The 20,145-nt window shown below is 34.3% G+C and overlaps 1 protein-coding gene across 1 annotated transcript; it reads right to left on the bottom strand.

Moving 5' to 3' along the window:
- Positions 1 to 2,454: 2,454 nt before the first annotated feature.
- On the bottom strand, positions 2,455 to 7,242 carry LOC122319188 (serine/arginine-rich splicing factor SC35-like). Its single transcript, XM_043137140.1, has 9 exons — positions 7,042 to 7,242; positions 6,854 to 6,932; positions 6,688 to 6,767; positions 6,542 to 6,608; positions 6,050 to 6,121; positions 4,093 to 4,326; positions 3,597 to 3,844; positions 2,950 to 3,094; positions 2,455 to 2,856 (listed from the first exon to the last, which is right to left on the bottom strand). The coding sequence occupies exons 1-7, from the start codon at positions 7,115 to 7,117 to the stop codon at positions 3,607 to 3,609; spliced, it is 846 nt and encodes a 281-aa protein (XP_042993074.1). The 5' UTR covers positions 7,118 to 7,242; the 3' UTR covers positions 2,455 to 2,856; positions 2,950 to 3,094; positions 3,597 to 3,606.
- Between the last annotated feature and the right edge of the window lie 12,903 nt (positions 7,243 to 20,145).

Below are 20,145 nucleotides of genomic sequence, written 5' to 3' on the forward strand. Positions count from 1 at the left end.
GTCGACCGCTCGATACTCGCTCGACAGGTCGCTCGAGCGAACTTTGGCAGATTGTGGCGTTCGACCTTCGCTCGAGCCAATGTTCCAGATCACTTACAATATAGGGTTTTGAACGCCTCATTTGATGGGAACTATAAATAGAACATGTTAACTTCTGTTCTATGTGTGGAGAATCAAAGCAAAAACCCTAAGGGCCTCCAAGATCTTCTTAGAGCAAACTCTCCTCCATTTGGTTGATTCTCTCTTGGATAAACATTTCTCCACCACAACACATTCAAAATCAACTCTTACTTGAGTCCATTGAAGTGGACATTTTTGTTGGCCGGAAGAGTCCGGAGTTGCCGTTGATGCAGAGATCGAGAGGTTCTCGTGGGAAGCTATAGGAAGGTCGGAGTTCCGACACTACATGCGTGTAGAGATCGAGTGGGTCACTCGTGGTGTTGCAAGCCAAGTTTAGCTACTACAAAGGTTTTGTGAGTGTCTCTAAATTGGTTGTAACAAACTAAAATTTCTATAGTAGATTTGAGGTGGTGCTTACACCTGGAGTGGTTTTAGATTTTGAAGATGTTCTTCAAATGAGTTTTCACTCCGTGATCAAAATCATGTGTTGATTATTTATGTTATTTGATTCATTTATTAACTACTTGTTTGTCTAATTTTCAAAAGGCTATAAAAATTAGATTACACCTATTCACCTCTCTTTAGGTGTAGTGTTGGGTAAAACCACTATTTTTTTAAAGACCGCAGTTTCTACACCTTTTTCCAAGTTAATGCGTCTTGTGGAAAGATAATCAGAGTGATAATTTGAGGCGTGAGAGTGCCTCTCCACTATGAATCAGTCTAAAGCAGTCAACCATGAGCTGAATGGTTAACTTAAACTTTGGTGGGGTTGGTTCAACGCGGTCGTTTTCAATCTTCAAATGAATTATGCCAGGCTCATCAGATTTCAAATGACATTTTCAATCTTTTCACCTTTTTATTTTTGTTTGAAAGTATGATTTTGATGACCACCATAAATTACTACTTCCTTTTCGTGTGGTTTGGTTTGGTAATAGAGAATTTTGAGTTTTAAGATAAAATATTAAAATATTATATTTTAATATTATTATTTTCAGATTTGAAAAAGTTAAGATAAAGTTAAATTATTTATTATATTTTATAAGGAATTTAAAAAAATTATAATAATAAGATAAAAATTTTGAGATTGAGATAAAAATTCTTATGTGCCAAATGGAACCTTAGAATTGTCCTTCATGAATATTTCCCATTGACGTTGATGAAGTCTTTGGATATGGATTCGCATCATTAAAATGAGCTAGTCTTCAAACTGAAGGAAAATAAAATGTTCCCAAAATATTAACTTATAGCTATTCTATTAAATTTCGCCCGCTCAAAAAGAAAAAAAAAAAAAAAAAAAAGTCGAAACAGGGCGAAACTATAAGTGAGACAGTAGCACGATTGCTAAAACTCCCACAAATTTAGGGGTGTTCGATCGGGTTTTGGACCGGATATTCAAGTATACCCAGTCTGAAATTCGGGTTTCAAATTCAGGCCGGGTATATCCAGATTATGACCCGGTCCGAAACTCGAATTTTTACAAATTGGAAATTTAGATTTGACTATAACCTGATTTTTTTTTTTTTTAATTGAAGTCATTCTATTATTAATTTTTTTATGTTGAAAAATGTTTATAAAAAATCCAATATTTTATTACAATTTTTTTAAGAAATAATGTTGAAATGCAAAATTTTTTTTATTATATAAAAACTCATTTTTTTTTTTTATATCATTGTCCATAATGATAAAAATATCAACTAATTAAGATGTTACATATCAACCAACGCTATAAACGTAATATATATAAATCCAGCCAGATTTTAAAATTGGATCTGGACCACATAGATCCGGATTATGTAATCCGGATTTTAGTCCAAAATTGATCCGGACTGAAATACATAATCGGAATCCGGACCTGAACATTTGCTGTGAAAATGGATCCTATCGTGTAATTATCGTGGCAGAAGAAGGATCTTATTAACGACGAAATAAGCAGTTGTCAAAACTTGAACATCGAGTTTCTTTTTTCAATAATAAGAAAGTAGATCATCAATGACAGACACTTGGTGCTAGGGTAACATAGCTCGTTACCTTAAACACTTGGATGCTAATAACAGGCTACAAATAGAAAGACCATGAAAGCAACAAAGCAAGAAAGCTGGAGCATCGATTGTTGATTATACCTATATAAAAAATAAAAAAATAAAAAGGATTGGTGATTTTCATGCTTCCATGATCGGTAATAATTACACCGCTCACTTGCGAAGAAACTGCAGTGTTTTAATCGTAATAAATTGATGTTAATATATAGTTGACTGGCCTTAATAGATGCAGGCAAAATGGTGAATCCTAAATCCCATACGTTCAATGAAAACATTAGCAGGAAATATAACATGATTGAAACCAAGACCGCAAAGAAATTAGTAAAACCAAAATCCAGTTCGAGGTGGGGTTTATAATAATACTACATTCAAAGAACACCTATGAGCTATTGTAGGATTATAACAATCATTAAAATAAAAAAATGAAAAGCGATGGGGAACGAGAAAATCATCAGGCGTTCTAATGACAATATCTATTAATTATAATTATCTCCTGCATCGGAGGTTGCCATTCACCAACACGGGCCAATCCCTATCAATGCAGACATTGCCACAAACAGCTAGCTACCCGAACCTTAGACCCCAATGAATCAAGCAGGCAGCATTCAAATGAACCTGCGCAACAGCTACATGTAAAGGCATGCGAGTTGCATCCATCTTGGGACAACCACAGCTACTAAAACTCCATGGGCCAAAACTTTGGATCAGCAAAGTTGAGAGAAGCATGGTCAGGTTTAAAAATCACAATCCCCATGGTTGTAGGACTTTAAATAGAACGAATGTCTCTTACCAATCAGAACATTATCAAAGAAAAAATGGTAAGACACAGTAGATTGCAACCAGCATGAACATGATATCCACCATCTGTGAGGCAAATCAGCACCACAGCTAGCACATCTCAGCAAACAGCAAAAATTCACTCTTCCCGCACACAACTATAGAAGGACAATATATTCGATAATGAGAAATTCCATCAACAGAAGAAAATAATAATCAATATGCAGATTCATATAAAATTTATGATGATCATAGAAAATAAAGGAAAGCAATCAAAAGATGAAGGGAAAAAAGGAGAGCAAAATGACGTAAAAGTAGGAAATGACCCACTGGAAGGAACTCTTAAGCAAGATAACAAAAACTATTCCGGAAAACTTCAAATGGTACAAACCTATAATAATCAGAATACATGAACTACCATCAAACATGAGTCAAGGACGGCATTGAATCCAACAAGGTAATGTTTAACCTCCCAAAAGGTCCATGCTGATAAAACCTAGCGATCAAGGTGTTGATCGTAGCATGCACAACTTAACATGTCCTCTCCATATCTAAAGCAGATAGACCAAATGCATTGAGCCAACGATATCTCCGTCACATCATATGCTACTCTTTCAATCCTACAAACATAATTACCACAACCAGTTTAGCTGCAAATACCTTAGTCCACTCAAAATAGAGCCAGCTTAAAGGGAAAAAACACCAAAAATGCAGCGCAGCAACTCACATCAGCATCAGGACTACGTGAAGCCGGGCTTTGAGAATCACTGCGTTGACCAAGCGGTGAAACAGTTTTTGACACAGGAGCTCCATTATGAGTGCGAGCATCAGGACTTTCAACGCCAGGAGGTGTCCTACGTGGAGATAGGCTCCTTCGAGGAAGGGGACTACGGCGAACCGGGGAAGCACTTCGACAAAATTTCCATTTGCCATCAGATAAAAAATCATGAATACATAATTTTCTGATTCAAAATTATTAATGTTTTTTATTGGCACCAGGTGTCCAACAACAAAGTCCTGGGTAATCCTGGCAGTACACAGGCCCTCAATAAGGAATTATCCTTCTTGAAGGGAGCATACCACCAAGACCAAGGCCCTTACCACTTGAGCCAACCCCTAGAGGTTCAAAATTATTAATGTACAAGTGATTGCATACCTATCATATGACCGGCTTCGACTACGCCGCTCATCTTCATGTCTGCCTCTCCCACGATCTTTCTGAGGAGCAGGACTTGCACTACGGCTCCTGCTCCGGCGACGATGCTGCTCCCTTTCCCTCCCACGAATCCTGTCACGATCAGATCGCTCCCTACTCCTACTACGACTTCTCCTTTTGTAATCCCTGTCCCTCTCCCTGTCCCTGTCCCTGTCCCTATCTTCATCCCGATGCCTGAAAAAGTATTCAATATACCATGACATAGTGAATGTGAAGAACTGAATTGCAAAAATGGAGTATGTAGAAATAGTTTGCAACACTTATCTATGAGAAGTCAATTTTCATACGATTAGTTAATAAGATCATGGTTAGCTCTATAAATGTCCTATGTCTAGTTCATGTCAATAAAATTCTTCTTTACTGACCAAAAAAAAAAGTGTCAAACAAGCCCACACTTGTCATTTCTGGTTGATGAAGACTCAAATATACAAAATGTAGGTTCTAAGGACATAAAAAAAAAAAAATAGAACAAGATGAACAAGCAGTATAGAAAGACACTCCGCCTAATAAATCATCAGGCAAAGAAAAAAAAAAACTGATTTGGGCACCTAACTTGCACCATCATCACTTCTATTCCATCTACTACTTGTACAATACGCCTTCCAGAAAATTGATATCACCCCCATTCTATTCTTAGTTCAGTAAGCAAAGGTATGCAAGCATTTTTAGTCAAGGCTACGTCCCATGGAATAAAATAATCAATTGCAAACTCCTTCCATAACATAAGCCCACAAAAATAGGACAATAATTTGGTTCTTGAGCCACCAGTTAGTATCTTACTACCTGTGAGGACTGTGTACACAGACTTAGGGTCCATTTAAATCATTAGAATATCTCAATTTATTTGTGAATAGTAGTGAAATGATTTGAGTTAAAGATGTTTTATTGGGTTTTGCAAAAGGAGAGTTGAATAAAATTTGTTTGAATATTATTTTTGTTTTGAAATTTGAAAAATTAGTATTGTTTTTTGTGTTTTGTTTGAGAGTTTAGAAAAGTTGTAATGATTAGATGAAAGTTGAATATCTGAAATTAAAAAATATTTTATGTTTGAGTGATGTTTGAAAATGAAATATCTTAGCATACTTGAGAATAGCTGTGTTGCCAAACAAACCCTAAGAACAGGTTTGAAGAGTGAGATGAGATGAGAATTTTGTGAATAGTAGTAAGATAATTTATGAATAGTAGTGAGATAATTTGAAATGAGTATTTTTTGAGTTTTGGGAAAGAAGAGAAAAAATTTTATAAAGTTAAAATAGTATAAGAATATAGTTTTATAAAATTATTTTTGTTTGAGGATTTGAAAATGTTGGAATTGTTTTTTCTTTTTAATTTGAAAGTTTGAAAATGTTGTAATGATTAGTTTGAAAATGTATTAATGATTAATTTGAAAATTTTGTATTTGAATTTTTCTTAAGAATAAGATAGAATGAGATTAGATGAGAATTTTGTGTCTAATCCCATACCCCAAACAAGCCCTTAGAGTGCATTTTATACCCATCAGGCGCAAAGTTTGTAACATAAACAATCAATGAGTCCCTACAAGCTGAACAAAGCTGAATATCAACAAGACCAAGTTAATATAGTAGTGCTACCCACAAGTTAAAGAGACATGATCATATGCTATTAAGGGTGACGAAGTAGAAGGAGGAGAGGCTGGTAGCGGTGCATTGGAGCACTCTCTCAACCCCCCCCCCCTCCCCCCCCCCCCCCCCCCAAGACGCAGCTCACACACACACAAACACAGGCCTTGCACTAAAAGCCACTTGGGATTTTCAGAAACTGTTAATTTTCATTTGGAATCAAATTATATTATACCTTCCACATAACTTACAATGCTGGAAAAGAGGTCCAGTTTAACACCCAAATTAGTAGCACTTCCACAGAAAAGGATCCTCACCTAGGACGAGGGCTCCGACTTCTTGACCTGCCTCTTGTCTTTGAAGTTGTCTCTGATATCTTTCCCTTGTGACTGAAAATTAAATCCAACATAAATTGATTAGACAACGACAAATCAGTCAAGCATGCCACTATGCAACTAGAAGTGAACACTATTAACATGTTGGTTCCAATCAAAATGTCACTTGTCTCATAACTGTCACTGTAAAGGCCATTCATTGAATTAAAATTGCTTCCCATGCCCAAGAATTCAAGACTTATCAGGCATAAATTCCAAAAACACCAATGTTGCCACCGCACAACACACTCTCGCTACCAAAGGTTTTGGAGGCGCCAGAGGAACACGAATGCCATAAATTAAGCTTGAAAGTGAGTAATTAACATTAGAACAATGGTGATAACAACAAAATTACTATAAAAAAAATAATGGTTCAAGGAGTAGTAGGGAGGCATTTACTGCAAATTTTATGCATCTCATAGTTAGCGAACTTACATTCGCTCCGCATTTGGGCCGTACTTGGCGAACTGAACCATAATCTCTCTGCCATCGACAATTTTTCCTGTAAAGCAAATAAGATCATAAATAAGACCAACCTATAATATGCTAGTATATGTCGGATTTTCGAAAGCAAAAGTAACCATCGAGCTTCTCCACGGCCTTCTGTGCCTCGTCCGCATACTTGTACCGAACAAACGCGAAACCTCGCGATTCTCCGGTCCTATAACCAATCAAAAAACAGAAAATTGAAAGCAGGAACTACCAAATTGAAATTAGAAACCGAGAGAGAGAGAGAGGGGGCGGAACCTTCGGTCTCTAGGGATAAAAACGTCGACGACCTTGCCGTACTTGTCGAAGAGAGGAAAAAGATCATCAGCGCTGGTTCCTAGCAAAAGACAAAAAAAAAAAAACGGAGGGAGGAATTAGGGATTGAGAGAGAGAGAGGCAGGGAAGGGGGAAAATCGAAAATTCGCGAGGACGAAAGGGGGAAATACTGAAAGTGATGTTGAGGACGAGGAGGGAGTAGGTGTCTCTGATATCCGGAGGTCCGGCTCTCCCAAAGTGCGACATATCTGCTGCTGCTGCTGCGAAGTGTAAATGTGAGCGCGAGAGAGATAGAGATAGAGATAGAGGAGAAAGGAAAGTAACGGGGGCTGAACTAAGCTAGGGTTTCGAAAATGAGCACACCGAAAATTAAAGAAACAAAATAATTAAGCTTTATATGAGAAGGGAAGAGATGAATTGAAATTAAATTTAAAAATTAAAAATAATATTAGTAAAACTAATAATATTATTTTTATATTAAACTTTTGAAAAATTAAATTATTTATTTTATTTTATATATAAATTTAAAAAATTATAATAATAAGATAAGATGAAATAGGATAAAAAAAATTATTTAAAAAAAATGAAGGTGGGAGGAGAAATGTTGGGATGCCGACAATTTTTTTTTTTTTTTTTTTTTTTTTTTGTATTTACAAAAATGTTATAGTCATCGATTTAGTGTTACGAGTATTCTCATCGATTTGCTTTTTTATTTTATTTTTATTTAATGATTACGTAAGAGTATTTTAATTATTCCATGATTTTTATTTATTTTTAAAACATATTTAAAGTGTGTAGAAAATGTTTAAAAAATAAACAAAATAAAAGATTTTTTTTTTCCTTCTTCGTAAGCATCCTCAATGAGGATGTTGTATTTTATTTTTAACTAAATATTTAAGTAAATATGTTTTTATTAATATTGTGAATTTTTTGAAAACAAGTTTTTATTTTTTAATAATAAAAAAAATATATGAAAAAAGAAATCTGCCACCCAAGGTCTCAACACGTAGTACACGTTCGAAATTGCGATAGAAAATATAACTTATAACTTAAATAATAAACCATTAAACCTTATACTTCAAAAGTTATTTATTATTCGATAAATATGAATTTAAAGTAATTTTAAAGTTAATTTCATTAATTTTTTTTAAAATATATAATTATCTGTATGAGTTTTTTGATAAAAGGTTTAATTTTGTGTTTTTAAAAAAAGTAAACTTTCAATTTTTTTAAGTGATTAAAATATTTTTTTATAAATTTATTAAACAATCAATTTTTTTCTTTAAAAGAAACAGTTAAAAACATCTTTTAAACTTTCAAACTCAATCCTAAATAGCCTTTTAAAGAATTACAGTAGAGTATAAACACTGAACAGAACCAAGTTAGCAGCTTATGGATGGATATGCCCTTAGCTTCTCAAAGCCAGATATAAGATTATGTTAATAATATAAATTCTACGTGAAGCCTTATATCACACTTATTCACTTAATAAGTATGTAATTTATTTATTTTTTATTCTTCTTTCTTTGTGCTTAAATATGTGTGGATTTAAATAAAATGATAAAAATAACAAATCATATGTTAATTAAGTAAATGTATGTAATGTAAGGTTTCTTCTATTTTTATGCTTAGCTCTAATATTGTGCAAAAATCACCGTGATATAATAAGAAGAAGGAAATGGAGAAAAGAATGGTAAATTTAATTATTTATATTATATTCTTAACAAAATTTACTGTACGTCTGCCAACAATTTTACACAATAATATTTTATTCATAACTCAACAGGCATAAATGTATTGAAAATGATATTTTTTAGCTTATGAGTCTATGACAAATCCCACTCCGGTTTCTTGGATTTTCTTGGCGTTGTTCATTTTTGAAGAATCGAAATAAAAATGGTGCCCAATGAAGATATTTTCAGCACATCCTATCTTGCCAAGTAATGATACATGTACAACATTTTTTTACAATCTTTATATATATATATATATAATATTATTATTTTTATAATTTATTTTATAAAAATATTATTATTTAAAATTGAATTACGTAAATAATTGTTAAAAGAGTTGTCTATATATAATTTTAGTCTGCCAATATCACTTTTCACAAAAAGAAACCATCAAGAAGTATTGTCACCTTTCTCTAGTGTGCAAATAGAGATGCAACTTTCAATGACGGATTTATTTATTGGAGAATGATATTATGCTGTCTAAGTTTGTCCTTTTAATTTTATTACTCATATATTTTATTTTATTTTTAAAATATATTTTTTACTTAATAGTTAAGGAAATAATTATTAGTGTACTAGTGTTTAAAAAAAAAAACACATTTAAAGATATTTAAAAATATATATATATACTTTGCATTAAGAACATACCAAATCGCCAAACTTAAGCAGCATAGATTGGATAGTAGCACTACCCTTATTTATTTCTAATGCCTTGTATTTCTAGTTATATCATCAACTATCATGTATTGGCTCAGATCATCTAATTGTCATTGATGGCCGTATTTGGAAAATGGCATCCACAATCGAGTCTCCCACGCCACCTCTCTACTCCATTGGATCAAACAGTTAATCAATACATTCGAAAAATGCATTAAAGGTACCATTTATTGTCATTGAAAAAGTACTGAAAATGCAGCATTGGCCAAATTTTACTGAGCAATAGCTAGTTTTTAACAGCATTCATGGTTGCTAGCCCGTAGCACCTCCTTTGCTGGTGCGGCGCAACTAATATTGTTGTGCCCGTCTTGGGCCGTATCTTGCTTGGTTTCGAGGTTGGGCTTCACTATCCATGTAAGGTTAGTTTTGTGGGCTAAAACTTATTGCCATGATAACTGTGCGATTTAGTACTACGATACTACATTTCTCTTTCACAAAGAGAAATTATTCTCATCAGTTACTATTCACTATTACACACCATACATCTTATAAAAACATCTATATATCTTATGAAAAGTGCCCATACATCCTATGAAAAAGTTAGAAGTGTGTGGTGTGAAATTAAATAATGGCTGATGCATATCAGTTCTCTTTCACAAATAGGCACCATTGAAAATTAGCTGCCTCTAACATGGTTATAAATTGTAGTTTTATTTTTATTTTTTCTGTTTTTTGTAGGATAGATGGTGTTTTACTCTTTATATTCTGAATGTATGTTAAAAATCTGAAAATCTGGGGCCCAGAAAGACCTCGTGCTGGGCGACAACAGCCCCACTTTGTGAAGCAACTTGCTGCCCAAACGTTTTAGGCTTTTTGTGGGTTTCAGAATGATGACATTTCTTCTGATGTCACTTTCTTTATTTTAAAAAAAAAAAAAAGAAGATAAATTTATTCTAATTTCTAGGTTACCTTATGTAAGAATTATAAATGGAGGAAGTAAAATAGAGAAGAGATATTATGAACTGATTGGCTTACTTTTCACTTTGTATTCAATCGTAATATATAGTAGACTACGTACAACAAACTGGAGAATTTTAAGGAATACAATCAGATTATGGTTTAATAGAATGAGAAGAATGTGTAGATGGTTCAGGTGGTTCAGGTGTTGCAACATAATCAGTGCCAGCTGCATATTTGCTGAACTGTCTTGATTCTTGTAACTGATCACTTGATTCTCGCAACTGATCATTGACTAAGTCACTGTATACTCTAACACCCCCTGCAAACTAATGGGTAGTTGGATAACCATGAGTTTGGACCTTAGAAATTGAAACCGAGCTGCAATCTGGCCTTTAGTAAACATATATGCTATCTGATATGTAGTAGAGATATATTTAACAACAATATCTTTATTTACTACATTTTCTCTAATAAAATGATAGTCAATTTCCACATGCTTGGTTCGGGAATGGAAGACAGGATTCGATGTTAAGGCTAGTGCTCCGATGTTGTCACACCAGATGGTAGGAGGCGATGAAAGATAAATCTGGAAGTCCTTCAATAACATTCTAACCCAATAAGCCTCTGCTGTAGCTAAAGCCATGCTTCGGTACTCAGCCTCGGTGCTTGAACGCGAGATGACAGCTTGTTTCTTGGCACACCATGATATTAAATTCTTTCCTTGGAAAATGCTGAATCCACTGGTGCTTCTCCTGTCATCAGGATTTCCAGCCTAGTCCGAGTTTGAGGAAACATTTAAGTTGACAGCAGAAGGTGCATAAAATTGGCCATAGTCAATTATGCCTTTCAAATAACGAAGGACCCGTTTTGTTGCGATCCAATGAGAGTCTCGTGGACTATGCATAAATTGACATAGCTGATTTACTGCATAAGAAATATCAGGACGTGTAATGGTGCAGTATTGCAATGCACCCACCACACGCCTATATTCAGTAGGATCCAATAAAAGTGTGCCATTTTCAGAAGAGAGTTTTGTTCCTGAAGTTGAAGGACAGGCCAGAGGTTTAGCACTAATCATTTTTGTGCTGTCAAGTAAATCCAAGATATATTTAGCCTGTCTGAGATGAAGGCCCCCATTGTTTCTTTGTGCTTCAATACCAAGGAAGTAACTTAGCTGTCCAATATCTCTGAGATGAAATTTTTCCTTCAAGCTGTTAATGAAAGAATGAATGGTAGAAGGGCTGGACCCAGTGACTATGATGTCATCTACGTAGACCAACACAAAAATTTTTAATGCGTTAATACAAAATATAAACAAAGAATAATCAACTTTGGATTCCTCAAAACCAAGCTCTAATAATTACTGAGATAGCCTTCGAAACCAAGCTCTTGGAGCTTGTTTGAGGCCGTAGATAGATTTATGAAGATGATACACTAGATCAGGTTGACTCTCATCAATAAATCCTTGAGGTTGTTCCATATAAACCTCTTCATCAAGGATGCCATGTAAGAATGCATTCGAGACATCTAATTGTCAGATCTGCCAACTGAATGTTACTACAAGTGATAAAACTAATTTGACCGTAGTTGGTTTAACTACTGGAGAGAAAGTGTTAAAGTAGTCGATTCTAGATTTTTTATCAAAGCCATTTGCCACAAGTCTGACTTTGTAGCATTCAATGCTACCATCAGGGTGTCGTTTAATTTTGAATACCCATTTATTCCTCACAACATGTTTACCATTTGGTCGTTGTTGCTCAGATGACTAACACAAGAGGGGGGGTGAATTGAGTTATATTTGAAAAAATAACAATTATAAATCAAATATACAATATAAAATATAAACAAAATGTGAAACAGTAATAAATATAAAGAGTAAGGGTAAGAGAGAAGCAAACTCAGTATGTTAACGAGGTTCGGCCCCAATGCCTACGTTCTCGCCTCAAGCTACCCCTTGAGAATCTCCAAATTCACTATTCAACCTACTTCAGGTGGAGATAGAAACCTATTACACCTTTGAACAACACCGCTACAAAGGATCTGTGTAGAACACCCTGTACACTTGCAATCACCTTACACGTGGTAATTCAACTATTCCCCGTGTAGAACACTTTCTACACGTACAAGGGTTATGCACACCCTTTTTCTGATACAAGAGCTGATAATGGGTAGGTTATTAGAAAACACTCATCAATGAGTGAAATAAGAACAATACAACGCAAACTATATCTCTCAAAATGAATAAGGATTAAGGCTCAATGCTTAGAGAAGATAGAATGAAAGCTTTGAATGAATGTTATATGCTCTGGATGTTGTGAATGTGAAGCTCTCAAATGATCTATTTATAGGCATATGAGACTTCATATTCAAATTTAAAAAGATTCACATGTCAAAAATAACATCATTCACTTTTTCAAAAAATTCAAATAAAAGGTTCTTCTTTTTCAATTGTCAAAGACAACATCATTCATTTTTCAAAAATTTCAAACCTAATATTTTACTTTTGGCATATGACAAAAGGAGCACACTTTACTTTTCAAATATTTCAAACCTAATATTTTACTTTTTGCATATGACAAAAGGAGCACACTTTACTTTTCAAATATTTCAAACAAAATCATCTACCTTTTGCATAAGTAAAAAAAAACATCAATCACTTTTGAAAATATTCAAATAAAATATGCACATGTTAAAGATGACAATCAATTATCTTTAATATTTTCAAAATTCAACCCTTTAATCAAAGATACAAATATAAAAGATGACAATCAATTATCTTTCAAAATTTTCAAATTTAATTTTCAAAAATATTCATGCATGTGTGAAAAATCTATTTTAATGCTTTATAATAAAATATTAATTTTGAGCATTAATCCTAATTTCAAATTTTGAAGAGATTTACAACATTACTCTATAACTTTAATGTAAACTTGTTCCCTTCTTGCTCATGCTTGTTTCCTTGATATGCTTGACTCCATTGTATAGACAACTTGAGCTTGAGACTTCTTTATTCTTTGAATTCATTTGTTATCATTAAAATTCATGTGTAGATATATAATTACACAAAACTTGAAACCTTGGATTCAACAGTCGTGGATAAAGAGACCATGTTTCATTCTCCATCAAAGCATCAAATTCACATCCCATAGCTTGTCTCCACTCAGGTTTTGCTACTGCTTGTGTATAGTAAGTTGGCTCAGATTCTATAGGGACATTAGTGAAACAATAGAAAGGATGATGAGTAGCATAAAACATTTTAAATCCAGGATATTCTTTAGGTTTTGAATTTCCTGTTTTAGAACGTGTTATGATAACTCTGTTAGGTTGTGGAGATGGAAGAGTGGGACTTGTCTGATGTAGAGATGAAGATGTGTCTAGGTGGGAAGCTGAAGGATTTTCAGGTGAGATGGTATCGTGGTCAGGAGAGGAAGGTAAAGCATGATTATTGTCTTGATCATGAGGAGAATCAGGGGCTATAATATTTGTAGAAACAGGAACAATTGAACTAGAAGTGGAATTGGTATTTAAATGTATTGGAAGTGTAGGGGATATGGGAAACAAACTTGTCGACATCTTGCTGTCATTTTCTGGTGAAATTTGGTTTTATCCTTTGCTGGAAATGAGTCCTTATCAAATATTACATGCCTCGAGATGTAGACCCTATCGGTGTCCAAAGCTAAACATCTATAACCCTTTTGTTGACCAGCATACCCAAGGAAGAGGCATTGTTTGCTTCGAAAGGATAACTTGTTATCTTCATAAGGTCTTAAGTATGGATAGCAGGAATATCCAAAGGTTCTAAGGGAACTGTATGATGGTAGCTTTTTATAGAGAATGAAGTAAGGAGAGAGATTGTGGAGGACTTTTGTAGGAAGGCGATTTATGAGAAAGACTGCTGTAAGAAAGGCATCAGTCCAATATTTAGTTGGTAGATGTGTTGTGGCTAATAAAGTTAAACCAGTTTCTTGTATATATCGATGTTTTCTTTCAGCAATACCATTTTGCTGTGAAGTATAAGGGCAAGTTAATCTATGATATATCCCATGTTTTGCTAAAAAGGATTTAAAATTGTTGGAAAGATATTCTCCCCCATTATCTGATTGTCGTTGCTGAATTTTAGTAAAAAATAAATTTTCCACAAGAGTTTTGTATTCTTGAAAAATAACAAATACATCAGATTTAAATCTCATGGGATACATCCATGTGAACTACTAAAATTATCGACAAAAAGAACATAATAGCGACAGCCACCAACAGAATTTATTGGAGAGACCCATACATCAGTGTGAACTAGCTGCAAAGGCTTTGTAGATTGACGGGTAGAATAAGGAAATGAGAGTTTTGTAGCTTTTCCTAATTGACAAGAGCTGCAGAAACTCAACTGTTTAGAAGGCTTAGAAAAAAACAGGTGAGGACACAAATGATCTAAGGTGGACTTGGCTGGATGCCCCATACCATTGTGCCAATGGTCCAACGAAGTTTTTATTCCTAGCTTGGCAGTGAGGCAACGTAATTTAAAGGCAACTGCAGACTTCCAGTGTACCTCTGAGAGGTGGCACCACCCAAATGGCAAGGTGCATTCAATACAGACTTTCAATTCTGCAGGGGGGTTGGAACTTGGGGTAGTTGCAGCCAACCAATTGCGTGAAACTGTATATGGCGCACTGCATGCTAAAAGCACAGCGATGATCAGCTAGTGATGGCGCCTAGATCACCCCCTCGGCCTTCCCATTGTACCCGCCGCTATAATGATAGTAGGTGCATGCAGCATTTCTTAGCGTCGGATACCCCCGGCCAGTAGCCTTAGCCTCGTGGATTAACGCATGCAGCAAGCTCGTACACAAGCTAAGCAATCCCTACTCAAAGTCAGAGCTAGGCACAACCGGTAATGCATGTACCGACCTCGGCTTGTGTTTTTCAATAGCTATACAATTCTTTAAACAGTTCATGATTAACTCTTAAAATATTTAATTTAATGACAAGCGAAGATTAAAATCGGAATTTGAATTCAGCTACCACTTATTTTAAGAATTTAAATTGATAAAAAATAAATAAATTTGGTTATTTAATTTATATTGCGAACGTCACTATAAGAGAAGCGGATTTTTATGACTAAAATTTAATTATCAAAAAGACTATTTTCGACGGTTTTATATGCTTGTTCAGACTTTAGGATCCTCTCAACTGTCCCATTCCAAGTGAAATATTAGGTATATCACATGTATGAAGATCCGAACAACATGCCAAAGTTAATGGATGTGCCTAGCCGTGAACTTCGCGACTTGTTTTCTCACTTTCACAAAAGTTTTTCATCTACCGGCTCTTGTATATATGCCGGCTGGATCGCAGTCTTAAGACTCTTATTGCACTTTCTTCGCCGGAGACGACGAGAATTCCTTTGGATCAATGTGTATGAAATTATCCTCCAGGCTTAGGCTTGGGCTTGGGCTTGGTCAAACTTAAGCCCAAGCAAGTATAAGGATAAAGGCTTGACCCAAATTCAAACCGAAAGCATGCAGCACAAGCCTTTTACTCTTAGGGATAGTTTATTTTTTAAAAAAACTATTCTTCATATCATATATCACACTTTATTTATTTTTAAATTTTTTTCTCTTACGAATGTCGTATAATATTTTATTTCAAGGAAAGAAACGCCCCCAACACCCCCCTCTTTCCCCCCAACCCCCCCCCCCCCCCCCCCCCCCCCAAAAAAAAAAGAAACCTTACATTTGCCACTACCCCTATTTTCAACAGATCAGAGAAAGTGGCTACAGAACATACTTCTGTATTCTTTTGGACTTCCAGTCAGAATATGCGTCCCATGGGTCATGGGTGCCTTGGGTACCTAAATACACTGAAGAATCGTAAAGAGGGCATGTTTTTAATTGATCCTATTGAAAAATGCTGGAAGAGTGAGAGGATAAGATAAACTGGGCGTTTCTATAAATTTTAAATAGATAAATGTTACGCAAGTTTTTATAAAAAAGTAAATTTCATCTTAAAAAAGTGTAAAAAAGTAAATTCTACCATGTTTGGTTATACAGATAAGAAGAGATTAGATGTTTTAAATGGTAATAAATAAAATATTGTTATAATATAATTTTTTAATATTAATTTATGTTGGGATTTAAAAAAGTTAAATTGATTATTATATTTTGTACAAGGATTTGAAAAGTTATAATGATGAATTGAGATGAGATGAGATTTTTGGTATTGTATAACCAATCTGGGATTTGTTAGAGGACCTACTTTTTAACAAAAGACTTAAAAATTTTTTTGTATATTTGAGACTTATATGTATAATTACACAATTAAATATGCTTATCCAAGCTCATAACTTGAGGTACGTACTATATATAGTGGGTTCGGACCATAAGAGTGGGTTACTAGTGAAGTAGTCTGGAAGATTGCTCTGAACATATTGCCTTCCTCGTGGCAATTTATCGGGAAGAAAGAGTTGCAGTTGGAGCCTTGGACGAATCCTATCTGTACAGGCAATATCTCTGCTGCCCAAGTCTGCTTTAGATCAACAAGACTAATTACGGGTGCATGTAACAGTTTGAAGAATCATGCACGTATCGATCCCTTACGGAGGATGGAACTTTGGATGTTCCTAATTAATGATTTTTTACCCTAGAATGCTCTAGAAACTTGAGAGGTTTACTTTTATTTTATTTTTATTTTTTGACATTCTACCAAATAACCTACAAGTTCAATATTGAGAATTGGATATGAATTGGGAGAAAAGTAAAATATCTGCTTGTTACAAATTTGGGTATATCTAAAAAGGACAATATTAATAGGGTGCACTCCAAATATGCACATTTGTGCAAATGGTGTTTTTTTTTTTTAAAGTATTTTTTAGACATATTTAATCATTAAGAAAAAAATACAAATTCATTAAGAAAAATTAAGATATCTCAGTGCAGAGTATATTTTGTGACCACATTTGAGAGTTATACTAGCATTTTTCATATGAAAAAACCTCATTTGAATCAAACGGGACATGGTATCCTTATCTCTCCTCCCCGAGGTTTCACTTTCAAGAAAACTCAACAGTATCGAAATATAAGAACAACCCCCACCCTAGTTTGGTTGTTGCCAGTTTGGGATCAAGTTGGGCGGTGTTACTCTCATTGCTGGGGCTCCCGCTAGTGATATTATTTTTATTTTTATTTTCCTATTTTTTCACATGTATTTTTTTAACATTTTTAAATTTTTTTTTTTAAAAAAATCACAATATTATAAAAAAAATATTTTAAAAAAAATAAAAAAGTCACAGTGGTAACTTCTAGCGGGAGCCGGGAAGAATAGCATTTTTCATTAGAAGCCGTCTAGATCTCTATATATATGGTTCATTAGATTTTGTTCACCAATTAATTGGTAAACGAAAAGATGAGATCGATGAATATTTTTTGGACAAATAATGATTTTTTGTTTGTGTTTTATGATCATGAGGAATAAATCCCTTTGGTTGACAGTCGTAAGTTTAAATTCTTCCTCGTTTTCAGGAGAAAATATCGCATACGTACTATATATGCTGTGCATTAAACCCATAATAGATAGCATTTGATTTTTTTTTCTTTATTTATATTTTTGTGATCTGTTCAAGATTCGATAGTCTTGTTCATTAATTATATATGGATGTGAGTAAATGCTCTAGGATTTATATATCATGTTCTTTAAGAACAAACAAAAATACTACCTGATTTCATCCCGTCCAGATCCTGGCTTACTTCAATTCAAATGCAATAAATTGCATGCGAAAATACAAAATGCATTAATTTTCACATTAGCGTATATCAAAGTGCTCAAATTCCATGAAATTTAAGATTGCTTCATATCCAATATTTATCCATGCATGATGATGATGCATTCAATGACACCTGCAGCTAGCAATATATGCATGCATGCATGCAGTTTTAATTTCTTGTTCCTTTTTCTTTTTTTTTTTATTAAAAAAAAATCCTCATAATTATTAGACGTATAAATTAGATGAAGGGTACATGATTTGAAGACGTCCTATTCAGTCTTCACAACCTTACCTAATAAAACTGGCACCGGCCAGCGACCGTCCGCAAACCTCTATGCATGATCTGCAGGTACTTCATGATCAGTTTGCTCAGTAAGGTAGGACCTCCTCAAAGATCGATTTTACGAACCCATGCAAATTGGACCCCATCCCAACATACAACTAGTTCCATCTAAATATAAAGTGAATGATTTCAGTACTAGTCATCATGCATTTTTCACTGGCCGGGGCGATGACGATTAATCAAGATCGGATCATGTACCTGAATTTGCAATTTTGTAACAATGAATCCTCTGTGTTCGATCGACTGTTTGTTGTGTAATTTGGTGTTGGCCAGGAGGCATGCATGACAATACAACTGCAGGATATGAGAGGACAAATATTCATGAAATATTATACATGATATTATATCATGTAGGGTTAGGCCGGAACTAAAAATGGGTTCCCCTAAGCACGTACCCGGCCAGCTTAATTCATATATATATATATATATACCCTAGTTATATATATATATATATATATATATATATATATATATATATATATGGCATGGAAAAACAATGGTCAGATCTGATTGTACAAAAATGCTTCTTCTTTGTTGGTGAACTTGGGTGCATGTATTAAACACCAATATTGCTTTCCCTTGTACTTTTTAATTCAACGCGAAACCTAACTGATATTTATATATTCTTTCCACTTTTCTAGCAAATAGGCACCATTTTATTTCTCAAACCATATTGCAATAAGGCATATATCCTCGATCCTAATTAATCTATAGTACTACTTCAGATCACTCATCAGCAAAGTATGGTCTTCCCAACATCATGATCATCGCTTAAATATTGGTGAGACTTCTGATCATTATTCACTTCATTTTTACACGCTAGCTAGCTAGAAGACGTTTCCAGTCCCAATCAAGAGTTTAAGAGTAAGACAAATTGCTCCATTTGACCCAGCAAAAGCAAAAAACTCATAAATGGCTACTTACTCACGATCTTATCTCGTTCGTGCCATTTAGTTTTCTTTTTAAAAAAAAAAATTATACCTTTTACGCAATCCATGGAGAGCCACTTTCTCGTTAAATTTCAGTTTCAGAAGGCTGCTGATGATCAATATCTATATATATCATGTAGTGTTGAGTTTTGCCACCTCGATCTTTCGATCCCATAATAAAAAAGTACTACATATGAGCATACGGATCAGACACTTTTAAGAATTCGTATGTATTAATAGATCAATCAGATAAAAATGAGACTAATATTTTAGAATGACTGTAATTAATGGAACGTACGAGTTGAATAGAATAAACTTTCAAATGATAAATATATGTGTATCCGCAGACTTAGCAGCTTTGTTAGGAAAATATAAACAGACCAACCAAATTGTCGGCTCAAACCACCTGATTCCATATTTCTTTCATGCACTTCTCACAACGATATTTATATATTTCAGATATTTTAATCTGGCGAGGCATGCAGTTCTGACATGATTTTTCTTTTGGTGGGACAACTTGCAATTAAGAATTTTAATTTGCGAAATTGACTAGTCGTATGGTAATTACATTATTAGTCTCTTTAACATTTATTCTTATATATATGTGTATGGGAGGAGTGGTTGAAACTTTGAGGCCATGAATGAAAGATAGGTAGTTTTAAAGAGGGAGAGGAAGGAAGAGAGGCTTAAAGAAAAAGCATAAATGAAGGGAAGGAGAGGTGGGTTGGGAGCATTAAACCGGAGGAAACAGGTGATGAGAGTGACGAAGAAAGATGTTGAACAAAGCATAGATGTTTCAATGGTCATCCTTGAATTTTCTGCATTTAAGTGAATTCAAGATGGAATTAATGAAGGCAGGTGGGCTTACTTGAAGTGAACCCTCTATCTCTCCTTCTCGA

Source organism: Carya illinoinensis, chromosome 8 (genome assembly GCF_018687715.1).
Source record: "Carya illinoinensis cultivar Pawnee chromosome 8, C.illinoinensisPawnee_v1, whole genome shotgun sequence".
NCBI lineage: Eukaryota > Viridiplantae > Streptophyta > Magnoliopsida > Fagales > Juglandaceae > Carya > Carya illinoinensis.

What these genes read in the sequence shown, in the direction of transcription:
- LOC122319188 (XM_043137140.1), bottom strand. Translation starts at nt 7,117, where the DNA reads ATGTCGCACTTTGGGAGAGCCGGACCTCCGGATATCAGAGACACCTAC. An exon ending in GGCCGTGGAGAAGCTCGATG is followed by an intron (nt 6,609 to 6,687) that starts GTTACTTTTGCT and finishes TTTGCTTTACAG; the next exon opens with GAAAAATTGTCGATGGCAGA. An exon ending in GGCCCAAATGCGGAGCGAAT is followed by an intron (nt 6,122 to 6,541) that starts GTAAGTTCGCTA and finishes TTTAATTTTCAG; the next exon opens with TCACAAGGGAAAGATATCAG.